The 26,117-nt window shown below is 40.1% G+C and overlaps 1 protein-coding gene across 1 annotated transcript in view; it reads left to right on the top strand.

The window, feature by feature from the left end:
- The window catches only part of lcor (ligand dependent nuclear receptor corepressor), a 70,659-nt gene that overhangs the window by 22,121 nt on the left and 22,421 nt on the right, over positions 1-26,117 (top strand). Inside the window, exons 2-3 of the mRNA XM_088303276.1 lie at positions 20,497-20,562; positions 23,980-24,059. Of these exons, the coding sequence (XP_088159402.1) occupies positions 20,497-20,562; positions 23,980-24,059 (146 nt within the window). The remainder of the gene's footprint in view (positions 1-20,496; positions 20,563-23,979; positions 24,060-26,117) is intronic.

Raw genomic sequence — 26,117 nt, 5'->3', positions numbered from 1 at the left:
ATGTTACACCTGTAACACTTGCTCAGGATATAAAAGAAAAAGGAAGGGTGTGAAATTGCTCTAAAAGGTTGAAAACCAACAAGAATAGTCGTGATGTGTCCGACAACACATTATTTGGAGACGCGGCGTTGTCCAATGTTCATGCTATCCATTTGTGACCTCACCAAACCTCTCATAACCGACCGGCGAAAGTGCCCGATATTAGCTTGACACAATTGAAGCATATTACCGCCACATACGTATGAAGTGTCAGTGGCCAACCTGTGGTGCAATTGACTGATATTTTGTAGCTCCGCCTTGCTTTACGTCATCAATGTACGAGCCACGAACAAGCACACTTTGGCTGGCTCGGTCCAGTGCCTTAGCACGTCATTTGGATGCCCTAAGCATAGTCAATAACATAATCAAACAGAATGTAATAAAACATTTTGTCCATCATGATTGATTCATTCCGGCTCCTCTTGATGTGTGCAACCTAACCATGGGACGGTGGGATAAAGCAGTTATGTAGACACAAACAGAGAAGAGTTTCATGACAGAGCTGCTCTAATGTTTTCCGCAGAGGATAAAGAATATACGCCTATCATTATTATTTGGTTTGTCTGCATGTGTTGATGCACCGTGCGTTCAAATGGTCATTGCCTAAAGGGTTATAACACAGAAACTATTGATGCTCAGTAGGGATGTAAAGAAAATTGATATATCGATTTCAACTGCATAAAATAGGCATTGATGTAAAAAAATACACGTCATGTTAACCAAAGCCGCTCTCTCATGTCTCTGTTGTATACAAACTGCATACGAACAATTACTTAGTACAACGTAAACCCCCTTTCTCAGCAGCACAGCAGTGAGATACAAACATCCAAAAAAGAGGCATGTTGCGGCTGATTCACGATTTAATTTCTAACATGGGGACAGTTTTGTCTGGAAGCGACACACTATGTTAGTGAAATGTTACAATATGTTAGCGTACCACAACAGGGCATGCGTGTGCCGTTCCATTAGATGCCCGTTTATCATTGCTGTGCTGCTATGAAAGGGAGGTTTACATCCTATTTAGTCATTTTCTGAAATATGCCCGGACTTTCAGACTCTGTTGCTCAGGCTAACTTGGGCCTCACTCAACTGCGGTACCCACAATGCTTCTGTTTTACATCACAGATGACCCGGATTACAACTGTGTATGTGCGTTGCAGACAGGCATAAAGCCAACGAGAGAAGCGGAAGACGAGGCATTTTCGAGAGAAAAATACAGCACACAATAGTTAAATATATAAATAACGCGTCGGCCTATAGAAATAAAGTTGGATTGTATCTTATTATATTAAAATTTGGAGAAGCGGTACACATAATGGGTGGATGAATGCATTAAAATGTATTTAATGATCAAAATCTTTAACATGACAAAATTCTGAACCAGTCTTAAAATGTAATGTAATCTCGACATATAAATATGACCATATGTACCTCAGAGTTAACAATTTGCAGACAGAACAGCCTGGTATGGACAATTTCGTGCACTGTAGCGATGTATACCCCTGATACATTCAGTGTCAGTCCAACATTTGTGATAAACAATGCCAAAGCATTTGTCCTGGCATCCACAGGTGTTACAGGTGTGCGAACATTAAAGCGACATTTTTTCAGTTTGCACAAACACAGTTGGCTATATTTGTCAACCAATTAAATAAACAAAATGGCACCTATAGTCCGATTTGAAAGTGAGGTGCAAAGACCATACATTACTAGGATTGTAACGAGTAATCGAAAACTGATTTGAAATATGCATCTATTAAAATGAATTGAAATTGAAATTTTGATCATAAAAGTATTTGTAATGACAGTCAACTCCATTGTACATTTATTAATTTTCATGTATAGTTCTGGCTCCAACAAAATACTGGTAAGACAAAAATGTCGTTTAACAGTGAAAATGAAAGGTTAATTTTCAATTAGTTTTTTTCAAAGGTTACTCTGTTACAAGGACAAACTGCAGATGTTAAAATGAAAACAGGTTTTAGTTATAAAAATTAGTTATCCATTATGAATACAAAGAAAAAAATCCAATTGAATCAAAATTGGGAACTGAAAATAAAAGTGAATAGTTACGTCTGTAATGCTCAGTGACAACTGGTCAATGGCGTTTTCCGCTATGTTTTAGCAGTGGGCAACATTCTTTAGGGAAAGTTGTATGGTTGTTTTAAATACACAAGTTTTAATTCTTTTAAGCCTCTTTAAAAAAGGTCTTAAATTTATTTTGGTGGAGCTGTAACAGATTAATCCCTTTGTTGTATTTATTTCAGTGGGGACTGTTGATTTAATATATAAGTAAATAGAGTTATGAGCTTGGTCACGGTACTACGTGATTAAACTCAGTCAAGGTACCGCTGCTGTCGGCAAACTCAGTGTTTTTTTTTTTTGTTCTTTTTTTCTTTTTTTAACGTATCACATTCTTGTTTGAATATTCTATCTTGGTCCGTTTCCATGCTGCCATCTGGGTACTACCAAGCTAGCTGCCCGTGAGCGTACCTACAGTATTAATGTGTGTGGATATGTGTGTGCGGGTGTGTGCGTGTGCGCGTGTGGGGGTGTGTAGGGGTGTGTGTGGGGGTGGGTGTGGGTGTGGGTGTGGGTGTGTGTGTGTGTGGAGATGTGGGGGGAGCAGCAGTGCTTTAGCAAATAGGTCAGAGTTGACTTGCCTAATGTCCAAATGAGACCAAGACATCCTCCGAGAAGACAAAGAAAAAGAACATTGTGAGCTTCTTTGTCCTCCGCCTGCAGCTCTGCTTCATGTGAACATCATATGATAACCAAAGTACATACACATGCACGCGCACGCACACACATACGCTCATCCATCCATCCATCCATCATCTGTACCGCTTCTCCTCACTAGGGTCGCGGGGGGTGCTGGAGCCTATCCCAGCTATCTTCGGGCAGTAGGCGGGGGACACCCTGAACTGGTTGCCAGCCAATTACAGGGCACACAGAGACGAACAACCATCCGCACTCACACTCATCACATACGCTCATGCACGTACACACACATACATGCACACACATACCCCCCCCCAACACACACACCATGCCAGTCCAAAATATGTCTTTGATTTAACAGCTCGGGGCCCCCTGACCTCGTGAGCGCACCCTCATTTCAGACAATCCGCACAGCTGGCTGACAGCGGCCAGTACAAAAACACCTTCAATTAAAGCATGGACAATAAAAAACAAAACACAACACATAAAGACCTCAAACTAACGCAAACAGAAAACTGTGCCCAAATACATGCATAAAGCACGCCCAAAATGATAAACATATCACTTTTAAAAACAGTGAAAGACTCGTATTAAAATATATACAAGCATGCAAATACATTTTCTAAAATATGCCCAAAAACATAATGAAAAACAAGATCAAAACACAGGGAAAAAAACTCAGATAATATATATATATATATATATATATATATATATATATATTGACTTAAAATACTGAAACACAGACAAACATTCACAATCCCCCAAAAAAGAAGAAAACAAAAGACTTACTAAAACACACACAAAAAAACAACACAGAAGTGCAAAATATGAAGAAAAACATTCACAAGAAAAAACAGGTACACAAATGCCAAAAGCACAGAGATGAACACCTTTATTAATATTTTGCAAAATGCATTAAAAAACATGCACCACAAAATGCGGATAATATTCCATTTGTGATCATTTTTTCAGGAAGAGGACTTTGTTTTTTATTGTATGTGTGCGATTAAATGTGTGTGTGTGTTTATGTGTGTGAGTTGGTGCTGGTTTTACTGGTTCATTTAATCTTCTTGCTCTCTTTATGTGTGAATCAGTGGTCACCCTGCACTGGCTTCTTTGTGTTGCTTTGTTGTTGCTGTGTGCGTGCGCATCTGTGTATGTGTGTGCATGGCCTTTCTGCCACCTAACATGCGTATTTTTAGCGTGAAAATGCCTGGTTTGCGTGACGACGGCATGGTGTAGAAAAACTAAAGAAAGGAAGCTAAAGAAGAGATGATGAAAGCAAGCAATGGAGGGCGCAAGGTGTCAAAGTGAGGAAGAGGAGGAAGAGACTCGCAGGGAGTTGCAGGGAAAAGTAAAAAAAAAAACAAAAAAACATCAAAAGATATGGAAAAACTATATGAATATTCCAAAAATCAAAAACCTCCCCTGGAAAAATGGCCAAAATTAACCTAAAATGGCCGCTTTAAACCAAAATGGTAGACTTTCTGTGTATTGAGACTTTTCAGTTTGTCTAATCATGACATACAAGGATACAAAAGTTCATGTTGCCAAGTGCAACTGGCTTCGGACGCTGAATTTTACAAAAACACAAGGGAGCAAATGGCCATATTAAGACTAAAATGGCGGCTTCAAACCAATATGTTAGACTTCCTGTGACTTTTCGGCCATAGTGTCTTGAAACGTTTTTGTGGGTCTACAAATATACCTTCTGGTCATGTGGAAACGTTTCACCAAAACTTTAAGAAGCTACCAAATCTATTTTCCCTCACCAGGTGAAGTTATCTCTCCACATGTCTGTCCGTCGGTCCGTCAGTCTGTCTCTGCTGCATGTTGCACAAGTGGTCGTCAGTACGCCTTCTCCACATTTCTTGTGCTTTGGATTTGAAATGTGGGTGCTCAGTCTTCCACCAGCATTCCAAAACCATGGATATTAAACACCTAATAGACAGAAAAAAATGAGTAATATATAAACATAAACATCATATTCATTAGTTTTTTGTTTTATTAGTTTCTTTCAACATATCTGGTATTGAAGCAATCCAAAAGTAATTAAATGTATTCAAGTTACATAAATATTACGTTACTTTTATTACATTACTAACTGCATTTTTTTGTATCCATTTAATAGTCAGATGCACCGCATGTTTGGGATAAATGGGTCATATATTCTCATACCTACCGTTGCTGAGTGTTGTTTTTCAGTTCAATAGTATAACTTGATCAAGACTCTTATATCAGCTCATACTAAAAAAAAATTAATTGCAGCATGTAATATTCCTGTTGATATCGTATCGGACGATATCGAAATCGGACATTACTCTCGGCTGCAATATCGGATCTGAACTGGTGCCTCTTGCAATTGGGACACCCCTACTACATTTCATGCCGCTATCTAAGTACAACTGGCTTTGAGGCCATAATATAATATAATATAATATAATATAATATAATATAATATAATATAATATAATATAATATAATATAATGTATAGTATTCTGTGTGGCGCTAATTTGAAGAAGCACATGTAAAGGCGGCGTTTAGCAGTGCCTCCCACGTCCTTTTATTCTTACACATGCTCTCCTTTGTCTCATCCCGAGGTTTTAAATCCCAGCAGGAATTTACCCACGTGCCCCGGCAGATCAGCAGACAGCCTTTTGAGCTTTGGCCTTACATCCCAAAATGACAGCTCAGGTCATGTGACTCTCTTAGGTTTCAACAGAATCCCAGTTAAGAATATTGTTTAAAAATAATACGTGTTTTATTTTCCCTTTCAAAATATAAATGTCATAGAGATGCATTGTAGATTAAATGTTTTAAATGTCTTTGTAAATGTGTAGAAAAAAAAGAAAATCAAATGTTTTCGTCATGTTTTGGATAAAAATGCCAGTATTTTGTATATAATTGTGAATGTTGAATTTGTAAAAAAAAAAAAAAAAGAATTAAAACTTTACACAGACAATGATTTTTTTTTCTTTTGGTAATAAGAAAGTCCAAATTAAATTTTGGGAATTCAATTTTGTAATATTTTTTCATCAATTAAACTGTATTAAAACAAGAACCAAAATTATGTTTCTTTTTGTTTCAATTATAAACATAGTGTATTGTTGATTTTTTTTCATGTAAAATTTAATTTATTTTTAAAGACGCCTAAAAAAACTAAATCTTTGTGTTTTGGATAAAAAGAATGTCTAATCTAATCTTTGTAAAAATGAATGTTAAGTTAAATTTTTTTTCATGGAAGTTGAAATTTGCAAGTATATTTTTTCCCCAAATATGAACAAAAATGTGATTTATTTGAGTTGAAAAAAGTTTAATCGAAATGTAGTAAACTTGCATATTAGATTAAAAAGAAGCAATTTACCCCCAAAATCCAAGAAAACAAAGATTTTTCTTAATTTGGCTAAAAACAATAGAGAATTCATCATATCTCAATGAAGGGACGGGGGAGTACATTTCCATGAAACAAAAACTCTCCCAGTTTTGGATTTTAAATATTGTAAATATATATTGTAAATCAATTTTATTTAATTTACTCACAAAACATGTTTTGTTCGTGAAACACATCAGCATATTTTATTTTATTTTTTTGTCTTAGCTTAACTGGCGGCCGAGTCACCTCCGCCTTTAATCAGGAGCTTTAAAAGCTTAAAAAAAACATAAAGCCCCTCACCCCTACTGTGTGCCCACTGTGTTAGTTGGCCAAGGTCCTGCCTGCGCAAATTGGATTTTCTGTAGCTCAGCTGCTTGCTTGCTGTGATGTCACGACAAATCTGATGCTCGCCATCGTTTGCTCAGATCCGTACGTATTTGTGTGCGTGTGTGTGTATATTACAGCCGCACTTAGTGCGTATAAACATTAAGTGGGTACTGAAGTAAAGGTAGTGTGTTGCTATTGTATTGTATAAACAACAGTAGTGTTTGCCACGACACTGAACTCCCGCTATATTGCGGTTAATTGTTTATGTCCGTGCAATATCGCAGATTTCAATTATTACTTACGACCATTCACTGCACAAACATTTGGGACTTGAACACTTTTTTGTTCCCTAAAAAATGTAATATTTAGTGTTACGCTTGAGTGTAGTACCGCGTTGTGCCAGATCATGCCCGGCAGCACCGAGGCAAAGACGGCCCGCAAATACCGTAAACTCCAGCAAGTGGTCATTGTTGAAAACAGTGCAGAGATATCATTGAGTTGGTTCTTTTATCACAGACAGATTCCGTCTGTGTTAAATGAACCAACGGCTTCAAATATAAATAAGAGAGAAAATGAAGTTTATTCAATCTTCATTGAGTATTGTTCTATGCTCTGTATTTTGCTGCTCCATGTGTGTTGAAGTAGCGGTTGTTTGAAGAGTTTTAATCATCCCCGACATCGATGTGAATTTTCATTAGCTCGACTACGGTTTATATAATATTAACATTGCAAGCGTGAATATGCGTTTAGATGAGGCAATACTTATTATCGAGCAAAAAATCATCTCAGTTAATATGATACAAAATATTGCAAGTTTCGTTCTAATATTTTCAGACCATCATTATGACATTTATATTCATGTGCACTTATATTATAGTTATTTTCATCTAAATTACGACAGTACTTGACAAAGCCATACAGCATTTTCATAGCACAATAGACCAGGATACAAGTCCAAAATGAACAGTAGCGCATTATAACACGTCACAGTGATTACGTAAATCCGTCAAAAATGTCAGACATGGCAGCATACAGGGCATGCCATTATTTTGATGCTTAAGCCATTTAAACCTTTTCCAGCGAATCAGATGCCGTTGATATTTGCATTTTTAATGTTCCTGCACTCTGTCTGAGAGAATGAAGGAAAATTCATTTCAAGCTTGACAAATTTGAATGAATCAAAAAAATCAACAAGCTAAAAAAAAAAATTGGACTCTAAAATCATGAAAAAGTAGAGTTAAATATCTCTATTATGTGGTGACCCACACAGAACAACACTTTGAAAGGCTGTGCTATATTGGTATAACCCTGCTGCATTTTTGCAAGAATGGTAGCTAGTTAGCTCGCTATTTCGTTTGGTCACAGACAACCGAATGTCATAAAGGGTTAACTTTCATTTAGGTGTCTCTGTTACGTTGCGACCTACTCACAACAACATTGGCTAGCTCATTAGCTCGCAGGCTAACAAATGTAATAAACAGTTAGCTTCCTTTATGTGTCTCTGTTATGTAGAGACCCACACACAGCAACACAGAGCAGGCGCTGACTTATTCAACCGCTGTTAGCTCATTAGCTTGTTAGTTGCTATTTAGCTCGAGGGCTAGTGAACATAATAAAGAATTAACTTTCCCTTAAATATTACTTTTATGTGGATGTAAGCGTGGCAAATGGAACAAGGCGATGGCGTATTGGACGGACCCAATGCTGGTCCACCAATTACAAGCTCATAGGAAGCCAATTCGCAATGGAGCCCTCCACTTTGCAATTGGCTTGCTGCGTGCGCCGCAACATTCAGCGAAGATGCTTTTTGGAGGTTTCTAGGCATAGCTTGAAGGCTAACTGCATGCTGTAGTGATAGAAATGGGACACAAAAGTAACTCGCAATTGTGCAGGATAGCCACGGCTGACATTGCTTAGGGCCCCGCCCCCAAAAATCCGGACAACCCAGATTGTGAAAAGGAGTTTATCGCTATATCTCAATTATTCAGTGCTTAATTTTTCTCAGTTTTTTTTTACATTTCTAACACACCATATTTGAGGTATTTAGAAAAAAATAATGAAAATTACTTGACAGGGTCTTTAAACGGTTTTAGGACAAAACATCCAGTAGTTTCTGATAGAGTGCCACTCTGTTGGCATGGTGTAATACCAATTCTGCTGGTTTTCTTTTATGGAAAAAATATGTTCTAACAAGAATTAACAAGGATTTTTTTTCTCAAATTTTGAAAGTTTGTATGTATTTGTATTTAAAAACACAAAACAAATACTGAAAAACAACCCCCCCCCCAAAAAAAAAAAAAAATCATGAAATTACAGGAGCTACTTAAGGCAATATTAAAGACAAATCTTGTTGTGGCAGCAGCTATACACTGTACTGTGTGCTGGTGGGCCATATCTCGGAATTAATATATGATATTAAAATCATCTCTCTACCTCTCTTCTACACTGCTTCCAAATGAGTACATTTATTCAGTTGAGAAAAAGACTTAATCAACATGGATTCTTTTTCAAAATATCGATTTTTTTTTTATTTTCTATAACAAAAAAGGTTGTTTTTTTTTAAAAAATTAGGCAAGACATGTTTTTAAAAATAATTTCATTAGAACCCCGTCAACAAAGTTAACAATTTAACATTATAAAATGATGCAAAAATATTTTCATTTACTTAATTTTTTTTCTGCAAATTAGTAAAAGAAATGTGACTGCCTTCTTCTCTGAGAATGTTTGATTGCGAGAAGCACGTCAACCTGCTGCTCACCTCGGTAAAAGTATGTGTCGTGAAAGTGAAAAGGCAAGGTCGCCGCTTTAGCTTCCCGTATAGAAATGTTTTCGTGTTTTTCATTTGGCGTCTCTTCACAGGAATAATTTGTTCCGCCACCTGAAAGGAATTTAAAAAAGGTCGTTGAAAGAAAAAGTATACAAAATATGTTACCTTGCTCTCTGGGCGCCTCGCTCGGTCGTTCACCTTTTGTTTGAGACTCAATGAGTCTCGCAGCCACCGCATCTACGACCGCCTCCACCGTGTGGTGCTGCCTTTTCTTCTTCTTTTTTGTGTGCGACCTTGGCGCCCCTCGGAAGACCACGCCAACGCCATTTGACTCCCGTTGTCCTCTTTGTCATCCAACTTGAAGGAAGTTGTCACTAGTATGTAGCATTTGGATCTACTTGGTTGCTGAATGACAATAGCATGACATTAGCATTTAGGTTGAAATGAGCATTAGTTAGCATTTAGCTGTATTTCATTGCTGAATTACAGTTGTTTAACAACATTCAATGTGACGTTACCAATGACCACTATTTAGCATTTAGCTATATTGTGATGTTAGACACCAGTAATGTGATGCTAGCGTTTACATCATTTTGTAGCTGAACAACGGGTGTGTAATGTTAGCATGCCCTGTATCATGACATTAGTCACTATTAGTATTTTAGTATTACTCGATGACAATTGTGACATTAGCATTCAGCTCAACGGTAGCCCGATTTTAGCGCAATTCGCTGCCTTGTTAGCATGTAATCAACAGTGTAATATGACTGGAAAGCTGCCAAGTTAGCATTGGGACTTACTTTAAATAATCATGAGTGAAAATTAGCCATCAGTTAATCTTTTTCCTAAATTAATTGGCGCAGGATGAAAGAATGCACGTTTTAAAGACACCCACTTAAGCTCCCACTACACCGAGCTCCTTGCTAATTACTATCAATTAGCTTCTCGTTAGCACGTTCACGCGCACAATGTCGCGCCACTTTGGGAGGTTTAGTGACGGTTAGCGTTGAGCGGCCTCCTTCCTGGTCCTCATTGCTTAATTGTCTCATTAACACGATAATTTCGCTCAAATGACCAACAGCTGTGTGCGCGTCTGTGCGCGTGAGCGCGCGTGTTTGTGATTGTGTGTCTTTGTGTTAATATTTGTGTGCGTGCGTGCGCGCACTGTTGTTTTTCTGTCTTTTACGAGGCACACCCCTATTTTGTTGATGAACTACAGTAGCATGACATCAACTTACAAAAGTAGAATGACATTAGTTCAGTGCTATATTGTTGCAGTGTCATGACATTGGCATTTAGCGCTTTTCCGTGTGAAGTTTGAACACTCCTTTGAAACTGATCGACAGATGTGTGACATGGGTACTATTTTGTTGTTGGAGTACTGTCATGTCAGCTTCTACTATTTTGTAGTCAAATGGCAGTTTAGCTGAAAATATTAATCTGATGTAAACATTCAGCACCTTTTTTTGTTGCATGAAAACAAACATGTGATGTTAACATTTAGCACTATATTTTTGTAGGGTGACATTAGCCTTTACACCAGTACCGTCAAATTTATTTAACAATATTCTGTTAATGAACAACAATATTTAACATTATTTTTCTGAACATCAATAGTGTGATGTTAGCATCAAGCGCTCTTTTGCTGCTTGTCAACTGTAATGTGATATTAGCATTTAAAACACCAGTGTAGAGTTATCGTTTAACATTATTCGGTTGCCTAATGACAGTAGTGTGATGCTCTCATCTAGCATTAATTTGTTTTTGAATTACAGTAGCGTAACATTATATCGCATTGTTTTATCCATACATTTAGCATCATTTTGTTGGTGATTCTTCGTTTAATACTTTATTTTCTGTTGTGTTGCTGTGTTAACGCAATGTAACACAACACCATGAGGAATTCTACAGTGTGTGTTTGTGTTTCTGTGTGAAGGCGTGGCCATGAATTACTGTGTTGATTTGCACAATTGATCGCAAACTCCGGCAATCCAGTGAGTCTTTGATTGGAATTGAGAGTATGTGTTTTGGTGTGCCTATGTGTCCGTGTCTGCCTCCTTTGAGCTCATCCTGCTTTTTTCTTGAGAGAAAAAGATGAGATGAGATTAGGGATTTGGTTCGCTGAGAAGCGTCAGATTGGATCGACACGCCGCGTTTAGGGGCCGCGCGTGTGCGTGTCTTAGTGCGTGTGCGTGAGTATGCGTGCGTGTGTTGCCGCACCTTTGGTCCACCGTGTACGCACGGGTTTTATTCATTTATCATTTTATATTTGTGTATACACTCACGCACACACGCACGCGCACACTTGCACACGCAAATGCAAAACACTCACACGTACTCAAGTACACACTCTCGGACGCACGCAAATAAACAGCAGCACACAGACACATGGAGACAAAGTTCACTGCAAAATCAGGTGTGCCCCAAAGCCCACAAGATGTTATTAAAGGTAGTGAACCACACAGACGACAAATGGAAGCCCTTTTACCGTATGTGACGTATCTTGCCTAATTCACGTGAGTTGCTGCAATGTCATGATGGCATTGAGGTTATAGTTCAAAAAGTCTGATATTTCACACCTCTTAAGCGTTTGGGCAAAGAAAGCGTTAATCGTTTTAATAATCAACATTAATAGCAACTTTGACGTTAGCATGTATGACTTTTTTTTTATGGCTGAACAATAGTAGCATAACATTAAGCATTCTGCATTTTTTTTTTCAGCACAGATGTCACCGTTTTGTTGAATTCTATTTTGAAGATCCAAAATGGCTTCAAATGTATGACTCGTCTAGAAAGTACAAAATGTTTCAGTCAATCACAAATATTGTGTCTTGGTGTTATGTACGCGTTACGGGCAATGCCGTGTCAAAATGACAGGCATTCAAAACTATAAGAAGACTTGTACACATTTTTCTGCTTGTTATTTCCACTTAAAGCAGCTATGGAAGTGCATGTGTGTATAGGAACAGCATGTCAGCTGTCGCGTCATGTGACGATTCCGTGTCATTACGAATTTTGACAGCATGTCCTTCATTGTCGCACAACATGTTTTTCCATGTTGCGGTTTTAATCGGGCACAAAGGTCACTCTGTCATTGGTTAAATAAAAGCAGCTGAGGGTTAGTGGGGCTAGCATGTCAAGGCAACCTCACGTAATAATGGCGCCATTTCTGAATGGATTCCGAGTCATTCAAAGGGTCAAATGTATTTATGGATTTCAATACGAAAATATTCCACTTTTTATCCACAAAAGTGACAAAAGCAAAAATTTCATGCCATTACCAACATTTTACCGGCACTTAATTGTATCACCATTTCCTCAGCAAATTGGAGTTATCGTGTAAAAAGTGATTTGTTTACAACTAAAATCAGTATTGTTAGGTAGAGATTGTGAACCTAAATTATGTTCGTCCACAAACCTAACTAACCAGTGTCAGTTTTCTTGGCACCTCAGGGCCAACGGCTCCTCTGCCCACTCAGCAGACAACGGAGAAAGAGAAGGCACAGGAATTAAGACATACTAAACCAAGCAGACAATAAAAAAAATGAACGTGTTGAGAAGCGATGACAACACAACACAACTTTAGTCATGTAGCGCATTTCTCAACAGGATTGCCCAGTTCAGTTGTGTTCAGCCTTGGTTTGCGGCAGTCGTGAGAGTTGTTGCAAGGCCGAGTTTGCAAGGCATAAATGCGCAAGGCCCAAAGTCCACAGGAAGTTAGAACACAATAAACATCTGTGTGACACCTGCCCCCCAATTGGGGTAAGGAACAAGATTCTATTAAAATTACCTGTTGCTACACAGATTGTGTTGGGAAAAATCGTACACACCCCCAAGCCCAACTTAAAATAAATGTCAGTTTCCTTGGCAGGTTAGGGTTACTCGTTCTCGCAGAGCAGAAAGCCGCCTCACACTAGTACACACAGACGACAAATAGTCTGTGTGACACTTGTCGCAAATATGTATGTAGAGTTCGTGGGGCAAAGTTATATGAAATATTTTTGGGTTTTTTAATACTACTCAGATCTTGTTAGTTAAGATTTACTGCACAGCAGAGTTTGTGGGCCAAAATCGTGTGTGCCACAAAGCTCACTATAAGTTACACGTACTAAACATCTGTGTCATTTGGGTCAAATTTTTTTTTGAAAATATTATGTCAAGACTTGTTGCTCGATGGAGTTTGAAGGGCAAAATTATTATTATCCGTGGCAATTTGAACACAGCTAAACAGGTCATTAATATGCACTAAGACTACAAATAGTTTACGTGACACAAGGCAGAGTTCAGCAATCGTTAAAACTTCCTTTGTAACGGATTTTGCCAGAAACTGTCTCGCGGCCAGCAATGTTGTAGCTTGTTTTTCCCCATCACAGCCTAGTGTCTTGGAACCGATGCTAATGCTAACAGCTAAATGAGGCATGTAAATAATAAATGAAGCTGAATGGATGTCAAGTGCGGTTGTGACCCAAGTCCCACCCCCCCGCCTGCTCTTTGGCCCTAATGAGCTATTGATTGGCCGAGAACGAGGCTTTGGTCATGCTGAATTATGAATGCTCGTGCTGCGCTATATTTAGCTGCCGTGCGCTAGTCACAAGAAACATCAACATTCCATACTCTTCGGACATAGGCGCTTCCCGTCTACTCACAAGCTTCCTCACTCGCAAGTCTTGAGAGGGTCCACTCTCGCTCTCTCTTCTTATTATTTCAATCCATTCCACATAGAGAAATAACTTCAATAATGAAGTTATTTGGAATAATCAGTTTCGCTTTTTACTTTGATCCATCAGTAGTTCCCGTAGTTCGTTAGTTTGTTTATTGGCTAGAACAGTTAGATTGTTTATTGGTTTCAAAAGTTAGTTTGCGCATTACCACACAAATTAAAATTGTGATTTTGTTTTAGTCAATTTATTAATTTGTTACAAAGGTTGGTTAGTTTATTAGTACTCCCTTTACATTTAATCCATACATAGTTAATTAGTAACAATATACAATTTGTTAATTACAAGAATCAGTTGATTCATTACTTTTTTAGTTACAATAGTTACAACAGTGAGTTTAGTAGTTCCTTGGTCACAATAATTTGTTCATCAATTAGTTGGGTTGTTACAATAAGTTGTTTGTTTTTTTATCAATTACAGTAGTCTTTTTTCACATAATAGTTGGTAAAAGTGTATTTTTTCATTTGCATTTCAAAGACATCAACATTGTTTGAGAAAAATGGAAGTGTTTAAAAACAAAGAAGGACGCTAACAGTATAGTATCAGGATGAAGCTTCGTCTTTGTTAATTAGTTACAATAATGATTTATATCATTTTTCATTAGTTTGGCCAGTTCATTTGGCAAATTGTTGTGTTTCCCCCTGCTCCGCACCGCATCCTCAAAGTAAGAAAAATAGCAGAGTCCCATCATCTTCCTCTCCTAACATACTTGAAATAACTGTGTGGATGTGTGTTTACATGCTTCCATACTTCGTTTGTATTTTTGTGGATTTGGGTGCCGTATACATGCCTTGTGATTTCCTCCTCACAGGAGAGGGCTCAGCACGCATCCTTGGGGGGAACCGGTGCTCAGCATGAGGGTGGAGGACGTGTAGGGGCCGAGCAACACAGTCTGGGGTCTGTTGGTCAGAAAGTCCTTAATCCAGATGCGTGTGAGGGCAGGGAGGCCGAGAGTGTCCAGTTTGGCGACGAGGATGTCTGGGATGATCGTGTTGAATGCCGAGCTGTAGTCCACAAAGAGCATCCTTGCATAGCTCTGCTGTCGTTCCAGGTGGCCCAGCACAACATGCAGAGCAGTGTCGATGGCGTCCTCAGTGGATCTGTTAGCCCGGTATGCAAACTGGTAGGGGTCCAGAGTGGGAGGAAGGCAGTCCCTGATGTGCTGGAGAACCAGCCTCTCGAAGCACTTCATAATGACTGGTGTGAGAGCAACAGGACGGTAGTCATTCAGGTGGACGGCTGGTGACTTTTTGGGGACAGGAATAATGGTGGAAGTTTTCAAGCAGGAGGGGATGACTGCCTGAGCCAGGGAGCGGTTGAAGATCCTGCAGAAAACATGTGACAGTTGGTGGGCACATGCTCTGAGGACCTTGCCTGGTATTCCGTCGGGTCCAGTAGCTTTCCTGGGGTTGACCGCCAGGAGCGCGCGCCTCACATCGTATTCCTCTACGATGAGTGGGGGGGAGTTGGAGCTTGAAGTGCGGGGGTGTGACGGTTGGGGCGAGTCAAAGCGAGCGAAGAAGCAGTTAAGCTCCTCTGCCAGCGATGCACTCGGGTCTACAGAGGTCGTGCTGCTGCCACGGAAGTTGGTGATGCTCCGTAGACCCTGCCACACCTCCCGTGGCCTGTTACTGGCAAGGTGGGCCTCCAGCCTCCCCTTGTAGGTTGCCTTGGCTAGCTTGATGCCTTTGCTCAGGTCAGCACGAGCCACCCTGTACTGGGCTTTGTCGCCTGACCTGAAGGCAGCGTCACGGGCCTTGAGGAGAGAGCGAACCCTGCTGGTCATCCAGGGCTTCGCATTTGGAAAGGTCCGTATAGTCTTATGTTGGGACACAGTTTCCATGCAGAACTTGATGTAGTCCAGTACACAATGCGTGTAGACATCAAGGTCCTGATGATCAAAGAGGTCCCAGTTTGTGTCATGAAAGCAGTCCTGTAATTCACTCATGGCGTCGTCACGCCAGGTTTTCACAGTCTTTGTGGTAGGCCTGAATCTGCGCCTGAGAGGGGTGTACGCAGGTGCGAGCTGCAAGGACAGGTGGTCTGACTGGCCGAGAGGGGCGAGTGGGAGGGCTCTGTATGCGTGCTTGATGTTCGAGTACACATGGTCGAGAGTGTTGTCTCCCCTCGTTGGGCACTTGACATGCTGGTGAAACTCTGGGAGTACAGTCTTTAAATTGGCCTTATTAAAGTCTCCCGCTACTACGTGAACGCCATCAGGGTGGGCCCGCTGATGTTTATTGATGACGCACGCGAGTAGCGAGAGCGCCGTGCTAGTGCTAGCGTCGGGAGGGATGTAAACAGCTGTGACAATCACTACCGTTAGCTCCCTCGGGAGAAAATAAGGCCGGCATTTAACGGACATGAACTCGATGTCGGGGGAAGAGTGCTTCTCGACGATCGTGCTATCGCCGCACCAGTTCTCATGCACGTAAACACAGAGCCCCCCGCCCCTCCTCTTACCGGTGTCCCTCGTCCGATCCGCGCGATGTAGCGAGCGCCCGGCCAGCTGGATGCTAGCGTCGGGGACGTCTGCGTGCAGCCAGGTTTCCGTGACGACGATCACACTGCTATCGCGCACATAGCGGTTTCCCAGGATTTGTAATCCCAGGTCGTCGATTTTGTGGACCACGGATCTGGCGTTGGTGAGGTGCAGACTCGGTAGTGGTTGCCTATGGGGCTGCCGTCGCAGCCGTTGCAAGACACCGGACCTGCAGCCTCGCTTCTGCTTCCTCTCTCTGCGTCGCCTGCGCCGCCTCCCGGCCCCGATGACCAGCCATGGTGAGCCGGGCAGCCTCGCCAGTTCGTTCGGGATTTTGCGATCATAGCAAAATTCCTCTGTGATGGTTATTTCGCATCGATATCCAATGTTCACGATGTCTTGGCGGGGATATCGATGTTGTGCCTCAGTTGATGCCAATAAGAGCAAGCAAACACTAATAAAAAGTAAAAAGGAGCACTGTGAGGGGGAGCTGTTAGCCGCTGCGTCCATGCGCGCCGCCATCTTGGAATGAAAAGGGTGGCGGGGTGCTAACCAGTCCGGCCACCGTGCCACCCTATGTATAAACAATATACAATACAACTTTATTCAATAGCTCATTTCTCACCAGCTGGAGCTGTTACAAAGCGCTTACCATATGGTGTGATATAAATTAGCGGGAAATTAGAACACAAATGAAAACACATAAACACATATACAATAGATACCTGAAGAACAGCAGAACAGTGACAGTCTCATGTTGAGTGAAAAGCTAAAGAATAAAAATGTGGCTTAAAAGTGGACAGAGAGGGGGCTTGCCTAACATTTAATGGGAGATCATTCCATAGGGAAGGGCCGGCAACAGAAAAGGCGCGATTCCCCCTGAGGCTGCGCTTAGTCCTCGGCACCTCCAGCAGCATTTGGTCCGCAGACCTGAGGCAGGTGCGCTGCCTTTCATTTTTTTTTTTTTTTTTTTTAGAATTAGAAATCCCTTTATTGTCATTGTACTCAAGAGTGCAACGGGATTAGAGAGCTCCCCTACAGACCGGTATCCATCTTACCGTTTTAAGTAAAATTTTAGAAAAATGTTTTTTCTAAAATTAAATATAGACAGCTCGTTTAATGAAATTAAATTATATCAGGTCCTCTGTATACGTGAAAAATCTCACACACTTGGTGCTACAAGCTGTAAGCACTGCTCTTGATATAGTCGATCAGCACATTTTATTCAGTAGACTTAAAAACCTGGTAGGCATCTCTGGTAATGCTTTTAACAGTTTTTACATCTATCTCACGGACAGATGTTTCTTTGTAAGAATGGATACCTGTTCTTCTAAAACTCCTGAAATTAAATATGGGGTTCCCCAAGGTTTAATTTTAGGTCCAATACTTTTTAATCTTATATGCTTCCCCTTAAGGGCGTCATATGCAGACAGGGCATCAGCTTCCACAGCTACGCTGAGGACGCACAGAAATGTCTCTAGGGCCCATTGATAACCTTTTAAATAGTGTTTTAGATATTAAATCATGTATGGCAGAGAATTTCCTACAGCTCAATCAGGACATAACTGATGTTTTAGTTATCGGCCCTGAAGGTCAGAAAGAATTATTTTTTTACCAAAACTACAAGATTTTAAACCCTCATAATGTGTGAAGAACCAGAGTCCACCTGTTTCTCTCTCAGGCTAACTCGTAGATGCTGATGCACACTTTCGTTTCCTGTCGTTTAGATTATTGTAATGCCCTGCCAAAAGGAGTGTTACCAGCTTACAATTACTCCAGAATTCATCCGCACCGGTGCTGATGAGGACCAGAGGGCAGAAACACTTTACACCAGTTTTAAAATCACTGCATTGGCACCCCGCATGTTTCAGGATTGGTTTTAACATGCTTTTATTCGTTTTTAATTGTCTGAACAGTCTTGTATATATCAGACCTGCTTTTATTATGATTTCAACCCTCATGGATCTTGAGGTCCTCTGGCACCGGCCTTTTAATTATATCTAGAGTGAGAACCAAAACACATGGCTGCATTTCGTCATTCTGTTCCACAGCTCTGGAATAGCCTTCCAGAGAACATCATGTCCGCAGAAATTATTTTGATTGTCTTTAAAAAGGAGGCTCACCACATACCTTTTTGGCTTTTAAATGATTTTCTTTAGGCTCTTTTACCATAGGGCATGGGGCTATTTCATTTCTTTATTTATTATCTAATCTTACTGTATTTTAGTGCTTGTTGCATTGTTTTGTCTATTAGCGTTTTTTTAAGATCCAGCGTTTCCTCATGGAGGCCTCTGCGCTGGGAGGTGTGGCTGGCCTTTTCACGGGGGGCATGTCCTCCTGGGGCTCCTTAGGTCCAGTGGATCAGAGGCATCTGCACCATGATCGGGTCTACCCGGTCAATCTGGGCCAGGGGTCTCTGTGACTTTCCTCATATGGATTCTATGTGCATTGCCATGTCTTTTTTAACAGTTATCAGATTACGTGTACATGTGTTTTGTGCGTGTCTGCGTATGTGCGTGTGTGTGTGTGTGATATATGTCAGTGTGTTTGTTAAGGGGAGTGAGTGGGTCTTCTTTTTTATGTCGCATTTTTTGCATGTTTTTATTCCACAGCACTTTGAGTTGCAGTTTTATAAATAAAATTGATTGATGTTTGATTGGATGCATTGTACTGTATTGTAGTTTTAGACTCTACCCAACCAGAAATCCCTGACTGTTCACAACATAACAGTAGTTAACACATATAAGCTCATGAATTGATGTTAGCACAAGGCTAACTTTAGCCTTAAGCTCACTAGCAGCTCATTTGCGGCGGGTGTTAGGCCTATTGTTGAGTAACGTCATATGTACCTGACACTGTATTGCAACAAACTGATTGAAGTGTGTTTAATTGTTTTGTGTTGTTGTTGAGTGGTTGCATGAATGTGAATGCCTCAAGCAAGTGCTGATATTTCTTCAATGCATCATTTTGTTCGCGGTGTGTGAACAGGAGAGATGCTGGAGTTAGAAAGTAAAGAATGTGTGCTATTCAACTTTGTGTCTTATTTTTCATTTTCACATTGCGCATCATCTTGTCATGATTTTGTCATCAATGAGCCACATTTAGTCCCTCACTGTTTGGACGCCAATTAAATAATTTCATCATCATCATTGTCGACGGAAACAACCCAGGCTGATTGGACATTATTTGGAAAGATATGGTGCCATTTGGAACGCGACTGTACAGATAGATTTTGTGTCAGAATGTATACGTCTGGTTGGGAAACAAAAGTCAGAAAATCCCAATTTGACGCATTTGCAAAAAGTGTTTGTTAGCATCCTGGAGGGAATTTGTTTATTCACAAGAAACAAACTGTGTGTCTGCGCATGCCTTATTAACCTTTTTGCATTTCAACACACGCGTCTTTGTTTGCCTCCACTTTCATTTCTATATGGTGGCAGTTGAGGCGGCGGGGGAGGGGAGGCGGTTGTCGGCGTGGGGTGTAGGTATGGTTTTTTTGGGGGCGGGGCGGTGAGTGGGGGGGTGGTGCAGTCTCATGTATTTATGTCGGACCGTATGCGGTCGCTAGGCAACAGCAACAGCAAGATGTTTACAGTTAATAAAAAGTGAGTGACATTAGTGCACTAGTGTGTCGGTGCTAAAGAGAAGAAAGACTGTGAATGTGTATGTGCGTGCGTGTGCATGACTTATAATAAGCTTGTCTTTATGGATATTTTGGCAAGTGTATGTGCCTGCAAAACCTCGGCCGGTGTGTGCGTGTGTGGGGGTGTGGGGGTGGGGGGTGCGCGTGTGTGTGTGTGTGTGTGCTCGTGGATTTGCAGGTCTAGTAATTGTCACAAATGAGTGTGCGTCAGTCTGCATTGACACAATGATGCAGTCTGTGTTTTGTGTTTTATCATTATCGTCAGTTTCCTTAAACCACACAAAGACTTCTGACACACACACACACCTACGTATAATGTGTATAATCGCATACAAAAAAGCGTTTCTGTGGAGAATGTGTTTTTAGCTGTGGTCACATGATGGATGTGTGGACACTAACGCGACTTCTCTTCTTCTTCACAGGCTTTGAAAGCATCCTGGAAGGCTTGTTTGGGCCGGGAGTAGTCAAAGATAACACGCTTTTCCAAGGTAACACACTCAGATAGACACGGAGCTCACTATGGCATTTGTTTTGTCTGGACTAGTCAAAATGTCCTCAAAAAGGAACAGCTTAAAGTGTTAAAGACAGTTTGTGCAAAGAAATCTATTGCGTCGTTATTCCTGACCGTATTCTCCAGAATCAAAGGACAAAACATGCTTCATGTTAGGAATGAGTGTGCTATTACTTTTCTTAACAAAGACATTTATAAAGGGAGCAAGGCATGCACACACACACACACACAAGGCCTTTGGGTACCACCTTTTTTAAATAAAACAATAATGTTTGTCCATACCAACATTATTGGGATTAATGAAAACAAATGAAATAACGAAATCTAAATTTGACAAAATATTCAAAATAAATAAGTGTTTTTAATCAATTAATTGCTCACTGCAACCACATTTTATGTTTCTAAAATTAAATATAACAAGCAAAAGCAAAAATCTCCTTTTTCATTTTCATACGTGAACCTTCGTGTTTTATTTTAAATGTATTGATTTTGCTAATACTGTACGACTGTATGCAAGAATTTCGGGTGAACATTCAATTGGGAATTGAATGGAAAGGTTAAGATTAGAGTTCTAAACTGAAACAAAGCATTTTCCAAATAATTACAACGACAGTGGGCTATACTGTATTCCGTTGAACAGTTTTATATTATTTATTTATTTATTTTTTTAAACTAAAAAAAATCTTGAAAAGGTTTTGCTAAAATGCGAGGAAGCGTTTTCCATAAAGAAAAGGGTTGACTCCCAATAAATAAATGAATAAATATACACAAATATAAGAATCCACACATCATACCAAACCGTGAATATGCTTGTGTCCACTGTAATAAAAACTAACAACCGCCCCACTAAAAATTGACTGAATTTCTGAAAAAGAAGTAAGAATGAGATAAAAACTAACTTGAAATGAAAACATTATTATATCCGTGGTCTGTACAAAGAAAGCGCATGGCTAATGATTTAAACAGCGCATAATATCATTTTTATTTTTGATCAGATTCCACAATTGCCGAGGTCAAAACATGCATCTTGTCCTGGGCGAGTGCGCTTTGACTTTTCTTAGCATAAACTCGTGAAAAAAATGGAGAAGCAAGAAAATAAGACCTTGGCTAACTACTTAATAACAATTGTTGATGGATTGATGGATGCCTGCGCAAAAGAGAGCTTCTGGATGAATGTTTTTAGCTCCACATTGTAGCATTGTTATTTTTAAAGGATTCCATGATGCTCAAAGGACGAAATGCGCGTCTCATCATGGATGAGCGTGCTATTACTTCTCTGAGTGTAAACATGTTAAAAAGGGAGAAGGACAATATTACACACAAAAAGTTTAGAGACCAACTAATCAAAACAATAATGGAAATGTGTGCAAAGAAAGGTCATGGTAAATTGTAGCGTTTTGAAACATTTTGGTTTTCACCACTGCACTTGGGTGAAGAATGGCGTTTGATGATATACATTTAGTTAATTGCGCCCGATGATTTTTTTTGGTGGGTGTCAATTCAGCCCCCAAAGTTAGTTTTACTTTGGAACTTGAAATCTGATTTGAAGTGGACTCCTGCACATTTGCATTTTGGCGCCTATACTGGTTCTACTACTCCCAGATTTAGAAAAAAAATCCTTATCCCCACTTACTCATGAATTTTTGGATTTAAAAAAATACCGTTTTTTTTTTCAATGCTAATATAATGGCCGTTAGTTAGTTGCAGATTTTTGCTATTCACAGGCCAGCCCAGTATATGTCCCCCCGCGTCTGCTGAGGTCCACACTCACAAAAAAGTCTCCAGAAGCCATTAAAGAAAGAAGAGAAAAAAAAGCAAAATGTGAATTTGTAATTTTGCCTACATGGCAGGTACGGCCCTGCCTATACGCTAATTACGCAGCAGCGCAGGGCTCAGATTTCACCAAAAGGCAACCCATTGCCGACACATCCTCTCACAAATGCGCACGCACAACGTGCACTCCATTTATGGCAAACCAATTAATGACGCTACATCTCACTTTGCGATTATTAGTCTGCGAGACAACGTGCAATTGTGTGTAAACAAGGGCAACAAGCAAAATGTCCAAAAGACTGATCTGATGCGAAAAAAACGAAGGAAAAAAAGAAAATGTTACGAACATAAAAAATCTCAAGGTAATTTTGGAGGATGTTGAGAATAGCAACTCACGTTGTCTACGTTGTCGTGTGACGACGCAGGGTTAGCGGGGGCATTCGATCAGACTGCGAATGCCGCCACTACCCTTGCGTCGTCACACAACGGAAGTTTATTTATTTTAGCCAATATTTCAAAAGGAAAAAAAAACATTATGTCCGTGCACTCTTGCATTAGGTTCAACTGGACCAAATTCAAATTAATTTGGAGGCAGGAAAATGTCAAATTTTCTGGTGAGTAGTCCTGACTTGACTTGTACAGTGGTCGCTGATTCTAAAGGTTCCAACGCTTTTGTGGTGCTGTTTTTGCGATGACAAAAAGTATAAATGAGGAGATTGCTGCAGTTACATTGAAATGATGGGGTCTAGAGTAATCAATAGCGGCGCGGTTGGTGCTGCTGATCATTTAGAGGGCCCACAAAGAAAAGGCCCCAAGAAGACTATTGTTGCTTTGGCAAGATAAAACAGACCAAAATCCTATGAAGAACACTATATTTTACAAGCATTACAATAAACACTAATGTTGTGTTAAAAATAAAACCTACTTAGTGTATATAAATAAGAATCAGAATCAGAAATCCCTTTATTGTCATTGTACTCAAGTGTGCAATGAGATTAGAGAGCTCCCCTCTCCAGTGCAATACAACAATAAGTAGGTAGTGTCAATGTAGATTTGTTTTTGGGTAAATGTTAACATCATGTTTGAGTGAAAATTACAGCGTCAAACCGGAAATATTCTTTTTGTAAAAGCCATTAGTTGGAGGGGGTGGGGTCACATGACTCCCGGACAGCGTGTTGACGTCCTTCCTCATACAGGGGGGTTGGGGCTGTCAACTCATCTGATTGGTCGCGATGTTTGCGCTGTTATCTCAATTTTAGTTGCTGCATGTCGCCGCTAGCACAAAATGTCTGACATTTCTAAATTTACCGCTTGGCTGGGTTTTGTATGAAAGGCACTGATGTGACAGTTTTTGCAAGATATCCGCGTGGAAGAGGCATGCTAACGATATGCTAGCTGTGACCTGAATATAACCCTATTGGTTTCAAAGAAAAGACATGTCGCCCTGCACTACATCCACTTCGCAGCTAACATGTCCTTAGCATGCACGTTAGCTTCTCTCACATTATCTTGTAAAATTGTTGCGTGACGGCCTTTCCCACAGTTATGAAAAAAACTTGGTTTATACCTGGACAGCCATCTTGTCTAATATCCCCTTCTGAATAAAGTGTCTGTTTTGCAGATTGCGAGCCTGAGGAAGTGTCCGACTGGTCATTTGATGACAACTGTCTCTTCTGCTGCCTGCGAGTTGAGAAAGTTAAGGTAAGGCAGAGCTCCTTTGCTGACATCAGCCATTTTATATTTGTTTTGTTTAGTTTTTTTTAAATAAAGGTGAATAGGTTGTTGTCTTGTACTTTTATTTGGAACGATATTGCGAAGTATATGTTCCATGGATGGATGGATGGAGGGACAGATGGATAGACTTGATGGAGGGATGGCGTGCAGGATAAAGCTTTTGCAGAACCTTTTGCCAGAGGCCAGGAGGCTGAACAGTCCATGGTGTGGGTGTGTTGGATCCCTCAGGATCATCAGTATTCTGACCGCAAAGCATTCGTGTTGATATTGAGAGACCATATACAACACTGTTTTATTATTTTTACCACTCCCACACGCTTAAAACATTTAAACAGTTACATTTATTGAAAGAGCAGGATTTCTTTGTTTTTCTTCCTCTCTGAGTAATAATGATCTAAATAAGACCCAAAGATCAAAACAACCACTCCTTTCAAGGAGATAGTGAAGACAGTCTGGGAGTCACCAAGTTTGTGGTTTTAAAAAAAAAATCACACGCGCACGGACTGGGTTGTGTGTGAAGTGAACCACCTCTCTCCTCTACCTTTTGCAAATTTACAAACTGGTCTTGTTGAAAGGTTTGAAAAACTTTATGAAGCTACTAAATCTACTTTCCCTCTCCAGATGAAGTTATTTATCTATCTATCTACCTATCTGTCTGTCGGTCTGTCGGTCGGTCTGCCTGTCCGTCCGTCCTCCTGAATTGGGGGTGCTCAGGCTTCCTCCAGCATTCCAGAACCATGCATATTATACACCCATTCGAGAAATATATAAAAATCAACATCATGTGGATTAGTTTTTTGTTTTTTTCCAATTTCTTTCAACATATCTAGTATTGGAGCAATCCAAAAGTAATTACATGTATTCAAGTTACATTAATATTACATCACTTTGATTACATTACTAACTGCATTGTTAACAGGTAACTATTAACCGTCGCTATGTATCCATTTAATAGTCAATTGCACATAGTCTCATACCTACCATTGCTGACTATTGTTTTTTGGTTTAATAGTATAACTTGACTATGTCTCTTCTAACAATTCATTACAGCATGTTGTCATTCCAACTCACATTGTATCGGATGATATCGGAGTCAGACATTATTCTAGGCCGCAATATCGGTTTCGGATCGGAAGTGGAAAATGTTGTATCGAGACACCCCTAATTAATATTGTAATGACAGTCTTTGTTGAACAACCACAAAATTATTCCAATAATATTTAAGACACAGCCTTTCCTAATATACTTTACAGTGTATCTTAGCCCAAAACTTAGATTGGTTATCATTCTCTAGCATCTCCTATCGCGCAAACATGTTTTATGTCCTTTCAGTTTAGAATTAGTACTTTGGAGAAACATCAAAATAATGTAGCACGTTAGCCTTTGCGTTATTTGTTTTACTTTGAACGGGGGAGGCGTTTAAGATCAATGCAATGGAAATAAGGAAATCCCGTTTCATCGAGCGCCCCTTTTTCTCTGACGTGACCTTGCTCTGACCTCACAGGTTAGCCATCTGCCTCCTAAAAATCTACTAAAAACAACCCCCTCCCTTTGTCCTGCCCATCTGTTCCTCTAAGAAGCCTTGGCTTTTCCGTGACAGCTTCTTTTTTTTTTTCTTTTTTTTTTTAATCAAACAGCCTTCAAATTGATCGTAAATTTAAGATGGAAATCAATGTAAAAAAATAAAAGCCTGGCAGCAATGCTGCGAGAGATGGACAAATATACCATCACCATTGCATTCTTGCGTTCGATATGGTCTTTTTGCTTTTCGTTTCATGCCAAGATTTATTGATTCATCATCTGGAAGGCAAATGCCGAATTGAAAGCCAGGCAGTTAAATTATATCTGCTCTTTGTCTTTCACCTTTAACACACACACACACACACACACACACACACACCCCCCCCCCTGCATGCCCACGCACGCACACACACCCACACACACACACACACACACGCATTGGCGCACGCACGCATACATGCTGACAATGCTTCTTGTCATCCCATTTAAAGCTTTTATTGGCAA

The sequence above is a fragment of the Idiotropiscis lumnitzeri genome, chromosome 8 (assembly GCF_059441095.1).
Source record: "Idiotropiscis lumnitzeri isolate Australia: NSW breed Sydney's pygmy pipehorse chromosome 8, RoL_Ilum_1.0, whole genome shotgun sequence".
NCBI lineage: Eukaryota > Metazoa > Chordata > Actinopteri > Syngnathiformes > Syngnathidae > Idiotropiscis > Idiotropiscis lumnitzeri.
This window is presented reverse-complemented; position numbering and strand designations above follow the sequence as displayed.